Consider the following 9,834-nt stretch of genomic DNA (forward strand, 5'->3'; position numbering starts at 1 on the left):
AATTAAAAAAAGGGCAGATGGCACAATTGACAGGTATAAAGCACGTTTAGTTGCAAAAGGTTTTAAACAACGTTATGGTTTAGACTATGAAGACACCTTTAGACTCGTTGTTAAGGCTGCAACTATTAGGCTTGTGTTAGCCATTGCTGTTTCCAGGGGATGGAGCTTGAGACAGCTAGACGTTCAGAACGCGTTTTTGCATGGTGTTCTGGAAGAGGAGGTTTACATGAGACAACCACCTGGGTATGCAAACAAGAAGACACCTCACTATGTGTGTAAACTTGACAAGGCACTTTATGGCTTGAAACAAGCACCAAGAGCATGGTACTCAAGGTTGAGTTCTCAGTTAAGGCACCTTGGCTTTGTTGCATCCAAGGCTGACACATCTCCTTTTATCTACAACAGAGCAAATACAACTATATTTGTTTTAATATATGTTGATGATATTATAGTTGCAAGCTCTTCACAAGGTGCCACTAATGCTCTTTTGCGTGATCTAAGTTCAGAGTTTTCTTTGAAGGATCTTGGTGATTTGCACTTCTTCCTAGGCATTGAAGTTAAGAAGGTTCAAGATGGCATAATACTAAATCACGAGAAATATGTCACTGAACTTCTAGCTCGTATGGGGATGAAGGACTGCAAGCCTTCACCCACACCATTGTCTTCTTCGGAGAAACTTTCATCTTTTGAAGGTGAGCCACTTAAGGAAGAAGAGAGTACAAGGTACAGAAGTGCAGTAGGATCCCTACAATACCTTACACTGACAAGATCAGATATATCCATTGTTGTTAACAAGGTTTATTAGTATCTCCATGCACCTACTACAGTACATTGGACAGCTGTTAAAAGAATTGTACGATATATCAAGCACACTGTGAACTTAGGCCTTCAGTTCAGACGTTCTACCTCCACCCTTGTTAGTGCATTTTCTGATGCTGACTGGGCAGGATGTAGTGATGATAGAAAATCAACTAGAGGTTTTGCAGTCTTCTTTGGTGCTAACCTTATTTCTTGTAGTGCTAGAAAACAAGCCACAGTTTCCAGGTCAAGTAAAGAAGATGAATACAAGTCACTAGCAAATGCTACTGCTGAGATCATCTGGGTAGAGTCATTGCTTAATGAATTGGGGATTAAACAACATCCTGTCCTGCTTGTGGTGTGACAATTTGGGAGCCACATATCTATCTGCAAATCCAGTGTTTCATGGTAGAACCAAACACATAGAAATTGATTTTCATTTTGTACGAGAAAGAGTTGTAGAGAAGAAGCTGTACATACGGTTTATTCCTTCCAGAGATCAAGTAGCAGATGGTTTCACTAAAGCTTTACCAGTCAAGTTATTTGAGGAATTCAAGAAGAATCTTAATGTAGGATAGTTGAGATTAAGGGAGGGTGTTAGAATTAGAGATAGAATTCTGTTGTAATCTCAACAAACTCCTTCTCCTTCCCTAGTACGCATCTATCCTAGAGATCTTGTAACCACCGTATCCTAGCGATCGGCGAAGACTTGTAAGCTACGGCAAAGGCTATTCCTGCCCACAATCAATATAAACCATGCGGCTCCCTTACGAGGGAGTAGGAATGCTTCCATCTGACAAACACAACCATATATTATTTGTTATCAACAATGTCAAGTTGTAGGCCAATTCATTGTAGCTATCACACAAAATGATACTAAAAATCATTAACCCGATCATTTGGCGGAAGCAAGGCTTCCCCTCCCCGTACCCCCCCCCGCCCCCCGAGCAGGGCGACCGGGGCGGCCCTCTCTCCCCTCGCGCCCAGCCCCCACCTCCCACCCCTCCTCCCGTCGGTGCCGCCGGCTGGTGAGGCCGGGCGTTGACCGCGCAGCGCCGTGGCGAGGCCGACGGTGGCAACCCTCTTCCCCTTTCCTTCGCGGTTCCATGGCTCGGGCGGCGGTCTCCGACGACGGTGCTCCTCGGCGGGTGGTGCTCCGGTGTAGATCGGGCGCAGGTACGGCGGCGGCACGGCCCTTTGGCGGCGGTGACGGCTGGCGACGGGGGTTGGCCGACGGAGCCCTGCAGGCCCAGATCTGGGCCCTTTTGGGCCCGACCTGGGTCAAGGCGGGTTGGTCTGGCCTTTGGCGGGTCGCCTCCGGCTGGGCTGGCGAGATACGGATGTTGGGATCGGCGGCTCTACGCTGCGTCGGCTGCAGGAGCTTAACGGGCCCAATCTAGACCCGGCTGGGCAAGGGATCTTCAAGTTCAGAGGTAGAACGGAAAGAATGGAAGTCCATATGGAAGCTTCAGATCCCACCCAAAGTGAAGGTGTTCTTATGGCGATTGGCCCGACAATCCATGCCATCGGGGGAGCTTCTGCACCGGCGCAACATGGCTACCTCGGCCGCATGTGATCTATGTGGAATTCATGACTCGTGGCGCCATGCACTCTTTGATTGCCCAATGTCTAGGAGCACCTGGGCTTTGTCTTCGGACTCGATCTTGGATCATCTTAGTTCAAACAGGTCAGTGTGTGCAAGGAAGTGGATCTTTGAATCACAAAAAACACTATCTGGTGAGGAGTTTATCAGATTGGGGGTCTCACTTTGGGCCATATGGGGAGCCCGCCGGAAAGCTATCTATGAAGATATTCATAAAAGTCCGTATGCAGTTCACAGCTTCATAAATTCCTATCTGGATGAAATTAAATTTGCGATGCCAGTAAGAGGGAGCAGAGTTAGCACAAGTGTGCGTCCAACTGGATGGATTGCACCACCGGAAAATTTCTCAAAGATCAACGTAGATGCTACAGTACATCATCAAGGACATGTTGGCGCTATGGGGACTGTCTGTCGAGACTGAGCGGGGGTTTTTCTGGGAGCATCTGCTATGGTTTACAACATTGGTGAGCCGGCCACTCTGGAGGCGATGGCCATTCGTGAGGGGCTGGACCTAGCTACAGATTTGCATATCCAGCAGATACATCTCGCTTCAGACTGCAAGGGAGTCATTGAAGAAACCCGGAGAGGAAGTGGAGCTACTTACGGGGCAATCATCAAGGAAATAAAGCAACAACAATCTACTTTTATTTCTTGTAATTTAGTTCATGAATTTAGGAGCTCAAATGTTGAGGCTCACAACTTAGCGAGGCATGCTTTAACCTTGGACCTGGCCGCCATGTCTGGTTTGGCATGGCTTGCTAAGTTTGCTGTTATTCTTGGACTTTGGCTATGAAATGTGTCATAAATCTTTTAAGTACATATTTACCCGAGTAATATTTACATTTTCATGATCCATGCCAATATTCTATGCGCAAAGATTACTTACTTGGTTGTGGTTTCCATTTAAATACCTATGTTCTGTTTATTCTAAAACTGGTAATCCGGATCTTCAGTCCAATGCAAAATAAATATAAGATTGGTTTCCATGAATTTACGAAAATAACCAGATGGCATGAAAAAGCGCGCTTTTGAGGAGTACTCAGGCCCCCTGTCAACGAGGGGGTGGATAGTACCTATGAGCTTCTCAAAGGATGATCCAGGGCCAAACTGCCAACTAGCCCCACCGAACCACCGAAGGGAAAAAATAGAACAAATTTCAGCATTCCATACACGTGACAAATCAGAACTCCCCAGAGGATATAAATAAACAACCACAAGAAAAACCCTAAAAGCCTCAACGGCACAGCGAAGGGCACCATTCACTTCCAGTTTTTATAGAACGACAGAGGTAGTTCTTTGGTAGGGGAAGGAGAGAATATGGTGGAGTAGGCGAGCATTGAGCCTCCCACGGTGGTGACAGAGGCCGTTTGACCGCTGCCGGAGCAAATGCTGACAAATTCACCTCCACATAAATTTCATTCTTCATTGCAGATTTTTACCCAAAAACTGTGATCTATTACAAAATTCAACAAATCACACTTTGCTACTTGAGTTACAGAGTAGAATGAGTGGTGGAGAACTCAAAGATGCAGGCAACTAATTATTACCAGAAATCAGTTATCAATGAAAAAATTATTACCAGAAATCGAATAAGGAATTGCAAAAGCGCTCACAGTCTAATAATAACTAGACAAACAAAACTACTTCCGCCTTCAGATTAAGTGGTGGTGCCCAGACAGGTTATCATCAAAACAGAGATGGACATAGCTCCGGATGATACTATCTGTATAAAACTAAAAAAATAACCACCAGCAGATAGCGGCAAGTTTTCACTGTGCTTTGGCCAGCCCAGGATCCCTGGGAAATATAAACAGATATAGAAAAAATAAATTAATTCAAGTAAGCAAAAATAGGTCTAGAACCATGAAATTCTTGTGGAATGATCCCAAACCTTTTAATTTGATCAAGTATGATCAATCTGGGGCCAGGGGGGATCTTCACATCTTTCAAAGCACTAATAACGCAACATGAAGTAGAGTAAATGAATACATCTTACATGGATAAGTAAAAAAAGGGTATCGAACACAACTGGACCTAGATAAACTTACCTGTCAGTAAGGAGGGGCAAGGTATGATCAGTAAGGTGACCCTTCCTGAAATTCTTCTCATATTTCTCGAGGCCCAGATTTTGTAACATGCTACTTGTCCTGGCATAGTAGTTATGTTCACTCACACCCTGTGGCTTTGAGAACCTCTGCCCAATCTACATACCCATAAGCAGAATTATTTATTACATAATATGAATGCCAGACCAACATATATCAGCTAGTTGTGGGTTGATGACAAGGCAACCAAATACGTAGTAATTTCATCAAAGCAAAGAAGATTTGGGGGGGGAAAAGAGAAGCATCCCTTTCGATTTCACCATAATGTGTGTTTGTGTGTTTACACTCACAATTTAGCAAAGCAATTTTTTCTTAAAAAAATTCCATCCAGCTGCCATGAAATAAAAAGTTGCTCTTCCATGCCCAGGTTCTTCTCTTCTGTTTTCTGGAGACCTAAGGCCTGTAAAGGCCCCAGCCTCCAGGCGATTCCTACATGCTGGCCATGTTCTAGAGATAATTCAGAGGTCCAGGCAAGACATACCATCAAAATAAAATTAATTATGAATTTTAAAAGGTAAATGCCGGTTCAAAATGCTCTGGTGAAGCACATGCTGTATCTACTTTAAAGTTGGTCATGATTCGTCTAATGTACAGAAGAACCTGTCATCTCCACATGCCAGCCAAAACATTATCCGTTTACTCAATTATTAATGTACACATCCAAACCAGAAAAGATCATAAGCAGGCAACAGAATAGCAGATTGACCTTTCATAACATTGAAAATTTAGTGGCAAGATGAACTGCACAGAAAAATGGATCCAAATTGTAATAACCAACAAAGATGACTAGATCATTACCATGAAAAAGCCACCCTGAAATACCGCAAAACCAACACCGGATGTGATTGCATTTGCGACCGGATTAGGAGTTCCCATTCCACTCACTAGAGAGAACAGAACACCGGAACCAAAAGCGGCTGCCATGCTATAAAAAATACAAATAGGATATCTGTCATGCATAAAGTGACAAGTATGGATTTCTTAATTAGAGTTAAAGAATTAACAAGCAGAAACCTGAAGCTGTGCAATAAGGACCATCCTTTGGATAATAATTACCAAAAGGAAGGTCAATTGCATCTTTGCATTGCCAAGATTAAATAAAACGCATGTATGGGACACCCCACTGATGATATAAGCTATAGTCCTTGAAATCTGCCAAATAAAAATGGAATACCTAAGCCTCACCTGCCCTGGATGTCGTCTACTCCGCGTATCCTTCTCATAACACATGATATGCCTGCGTTTGTACCAGACATGACTGCAAAGTTCCGCGCCTGCACCAACGGTCCAGCAGCTAAAGCCTGCGAGGCAAGAAAGCAGGCTGGTGAGCATCATGTGAAAGTTCAAAACTTAGGATTCATGAGATATCTGTCTGTCTGGCCAACATTTGCTACTATGTCATCAAGGTGAAAATGCAGGCCTTAACTATAGATCAGGAATCAAAAGTGACGGGTCACAAACCAATATAACAAATAAATTATGAGAAAACATGTTCCAATCGTACACATAATCGTTATCGGTTATCACGGACAATTAATTCATCAACAGGAAATAATAAGATAAAATAAGCAGAGGAGGGTGCCGTATGTAGGGTTCGCAACCTGCGCCTGCTTGAAGGAGGCCATGGCCTGCGGGTTGGCGTTGGGAGGGAGCGGCGGCACCCACGGCGCTCCCCCGTCGGCGGTGATGGAGCCCATCAGGCCCCCGAGCGCCCCGCCCTGGACCGCCCCCGCCGCCGTGGTCACCACCGCCTCGACATGGATGGGCTGCTTCGCCATCCACGCGCGGAACCCCGCCTCCAGCGCCCTCACGCGCCCGCTCCACTCCTCCAGCGGGTTGCGGCCGCCGCGCGCCTGCGCCGGCGACGACGGCGACGGCGACGGCGACGGCGACGGCGAGGAGGAGGCCATCGCAACCGAATCCCCTCTGCTTCTCGCCTTCCCCTCGCGTCTCGGCGCCTTAGAAAACGGCCAGCCTATTCTTCGCAGTAGCGTAGGATAGTTGCCAGGTCGCGCACATGGGCCGCGCAAATTGCGCTCTTTTCGCGGAAGAAAAAATAGTTTTTTTTAGTAACAGAAAAAAATAGCTGTACTGTTCGATAGGAAAAATAAAGTCGATTGATCCCTGCTGCATTCAAAGATTAATAGAACTTTTTTTGAGGATCATTAAAATAACTTCTTTATTGTAAAGAAAACGTTCATGAGTTTTTAAAAAGAATGTACACGGATTAAAATCGTTCGTGAATTTGGAAAATGATCACGAATTAAAAAAATCCATGGATTTATTATAAAGTGTTCTTCAATTTATTATAATGTTCAATTATTTTAAAAATGTTAATTAATTAGTAAAAGTTCACAATTTTAAAAAAAAAACTTCACGGATTTAAGGAATGTTCATTCATTGTTAAAAGAAAGATAAATTGATAAAATGAACAATGAACAATGAACAATGAAATAAAAATCAAAAGAGGGAAAATAAAAAATCTGAAAAAATATTAGAGAAGACCAAGCTAAGAGCAACTAAAATAACAAAAAGAGAAACAAGGAAAAAATCAGGCAGAAAACGGCGGCGAAAGACGTCACTACGAGAAAGAGATAAGGGCATGGCCAATGCATAGCCCCAAGGTGATGCCCCGCATGCCTTGTAGGATCGAATACCAGGAGAAATAGGTTGGGATGGGAAAACGGGATCCTCTGCAGGAGACGGGTGCCTGGAGAGAAAAAGTGTGGTTCGATGTAAAAAGCTGAAAAAGTTGGAGTGAAAAGTAGAGATACATGTGTACTAGAATCTCTACTTTCTATTTCTTGATGAGGTCCATTAGTTTTAGCTCGCGTTGGGGAGAAAAATTCAATGTAGATACCTTAAACTACTTTTTTAGGATATTCATAAATGGTTGAGCCCGCCAGCAGAGCAACACCCACGTGATTTTTAGGATATTCCACTCTTTATCCCCTCGAATTCTTCACTTACCCGGCATGCATGACTCTGTCGGGGTGAATTCCATCTGCTTGCCAGTTATGAAATCAACTATGTATTATATGTTAGTTTGCATATGCAAAGTAGTCTCTGTCTTAGTTATTGTTCTTAACGGGCGTACTTTCTTTTCACAGCAAAAAATGGGTCTCATTAGCGCACTACAGCAAAATACCGCCGAGCTTAAAATATGCTATTAGTGTGCTATAGCGTGTTATTAGCGAGATGTTGTGCATCAATATATTTAGCGAGGCAATTCTCAATACGCTATAACAATGCTATTAGCGATTATAGCACGCTATTTTTTTCAGTGGGTATTAGCATACAGAGAAAAATGTAATTTTTATTATATTTGAGGTGCTTTGTATTTCCGGTGAATTTTTATGATAGATCTAATCATCTATAATACTTAAATAGTTCATCCCCACTATTGTATTTCTCTCAACATGCAGCCTATCCACCTCATCACACTTGCCACCTCAGCATTCTTTTAGTGACTTACAAGTGGGACCCAGCACTACATCAACCCTGCCACTTCAGCGTGCAGATAATGGCCAAGGGACCCACCACAACCTGGCCTCTCTCTGCCTCATTCATCTCTCTCGCAGGTCAAACCATCAAGCGCTCCTCTCCCCTCTCTACAATAGCGCACGGCGACCCGGATTAATCTCCGCCGCGTGTGGCGCTCCTCTGGCACAAGCGCCAGCGCGGGTCGCGTCCGCTGTTGAGTCAAACTTGATCTTCCGGTACACATAACGGCAACAGCAGCATTTACGTCTCAGATGCATGCATGGCTGCATGTCGGCACGGCAGCAAGTAAAATCTTTTTTACTAGCAAGAGCAGCAGGCGTGCCTTAGTAGCTAAGGAAGTAGTATAGGTCAGCAGTGACGTGGTGTTTTGGAATGACGTAAGAGCTTAGCTCATTTAGAACAGTAGGTCGGTTCAAACTGCTATATAAGCAGCAGCACACACCCCGGTTGTATGCATTCCATTCCAAGCATTTGAGCTTCATACAACTAGTATCCCGTGAGCGTCTTTCCTCCTCGTGTGTGTGTGTCTTGCCCTGCACTAGTGTGTGTGTGTTATACTAGTGAGCTGAGTGCAAGTACTACCAGTAGATAGTCACGACCCTCTGGTCTCAGTAGTTCGGGCTAACAATTGGTATCAGAGCCTCGGGTTATGCCGAAGCATATGCCGAAAGGAGGCGTCGCCGATGACGGTTCCAAGACCGCCGAGCAGAGCTCGGCTGAGGACACCCGTGCGGCGGACGCGCTCGCGCTGCGAGGCAAGCCGGGAGGTGAGCTGGGCGCGTCACGCTCCGTGCGAGACGTGGGCATGTCCAGCACCTCCTTCCCTCTCCTCACGCGGACCAACTACCCCAGTTGGTCGGTCATGATGAAAGTCATCATGGAGGCGCGGCATGTGTGGAAAGCCGTGGAAACCGGCGATGTCGAATACGAGGAGGACCGGCTGGCGATGGAGGCGATCTTGCGCTCCGTCCCAGAGGAGATGGTGCTCACCCTTGGCGCCAAGAAGACGGCCAAGGAAGCATGGGAGACCATCAAGACTCTGCGCATCGGCGTGGAGCGCGTACGGGAGTCGAAGGCCCAGACCTTGCGCCTCCAGTACGAGGAGATCCGGTTCAAGGCCGGTGAACAAGTCGACGACTTCGCCTTGCGGCTGCAAGGTCTCATCAACGAGCTCGCAACGCTCGGAGATCCCATCGACAACAAGATGGTGATTCTCAAGTTTCTCCGCGTCGTCCCCAGGCAGTACAAGCAACTGGCCCGGTCCATCGAGAGCTTGGTGGATCTCTCCACCATGACGATCGAGGAGCTAGTAGGGCGGCTGAAGGTCGTCGAGGAGCGCGGCGACGACGCCAACAACCGTGCTGGCGGCGAACTACTGCTCACCAGGGAGCAGTGGGACGCGCAGCTTCAGTAGCGCGCCCGCGACGGTTCTTCCGGCAGTGGGGGAGGCGCCCCCACGGGAAGCAGAGGTCGCGGCAGAGGCGGAGGCCACGCCTAGAGCGGTGGCAGCAACCGCGGTCGCAGGCCAAGCCAGGCAGGGCGAGGCGCTGGCAACGGTGGCAAGTGCCGCTACTGCAACATGCCGGGTCACTGGATCCGGGATTGCCACAGGAGGAAAGCCGACGAGGCAGCCGCGACAACGGCAAACCTCGTCCAGGCTGACGTGGATGGTGGGCCGGCAATGATGCTGGCAAGAGTCCAGCCCGTGCAGGAGAGCTCAGCGTCTCCCACGACCACGGCCCTGACATCCACCCATTCCGTGCAGGAGGCACGGAGCCCGTCCACGGGAACCATCACTCAAGTGACAGGCCACACCTCGACAAC

General features: G+C 46.7%; 1 protein-coding gene across 1 annotated transcript; it reads right to left on the reverse strand.

Annotated features, from left to right (window-relative positions):
* Positions 1-3,798: 3,798 nt before the first annotated feature.
* Positions 3,799-6,474, reverse strand: LOC123059934 (chloroplastic import inner membrane translocase subunit HP30-2). The gene is made up of 6 exons (XM_044482489.1): positions 6,108-6,474; positions 5,692-5,807; positions 5,305-5,431; positions 4,450-4,604; positions 4,293-4,355; positions 3,799-4,198 (listed from the first exon to the last, which is right to left on the reverse strand). The coding sequence occupies exons 1-6, from the start codon at positions 6,414-6,416 to the stop codon at positions 4,171-4,173; spliced, it is 798 nt and encodes a 265-aa protein (XP_044338424.1). The 5' UTR covers positions 6,417-6,474; the 3' UTR covers positions 3,799-4,170.
* Positions 6,475-9,834: the final 3,360 nt, after the last annotated feature.

The sequence above is a fragment of the Triticum aestivum genome, chromosome 3A (genome assembly GCF_018294505.1).
Source record: "Triticum aestivum cultivar Chinese Spring chromosome 3A, IWGSC CS RefSeq v2.1, whole genome shotgun sequence".
Lineage (NCBI taxonomy): Eukaryota > Viridiplantae > Streptophyta > Magnoliopsida > Poales > Poaceae > Triticum > Triticum aestivum.

What these genes read in the sequence shown, in the direction of transcription:
- LOC123059934 (XM_044482489.1), bottom strand. Translation starts at nt 6,416, where the DNA reads ATGGCCTCCTCCTCGCCGTCGCCGTCGCCGTCGCCGTCGCCGTCGTCG. An exon ending in CCTCCTTCAAGCAGGCGCAG is followed by an intron (nt 5,808 to 6,107) that starts GTTGCGAACCCT and finishes CTTGCCTCGCAG; the next exon opens with GCTTTAGCTGCTGGACCGTT. An exon ending in GTAGACGACATCCAGGGCAG is followed by an intron (nt 5,432 to 5,691) that starts GTGAGGCTTAGG and finishes TATTTTTTATAG; the next exon opens with CATGGCAGCCGCTTTTGGTT.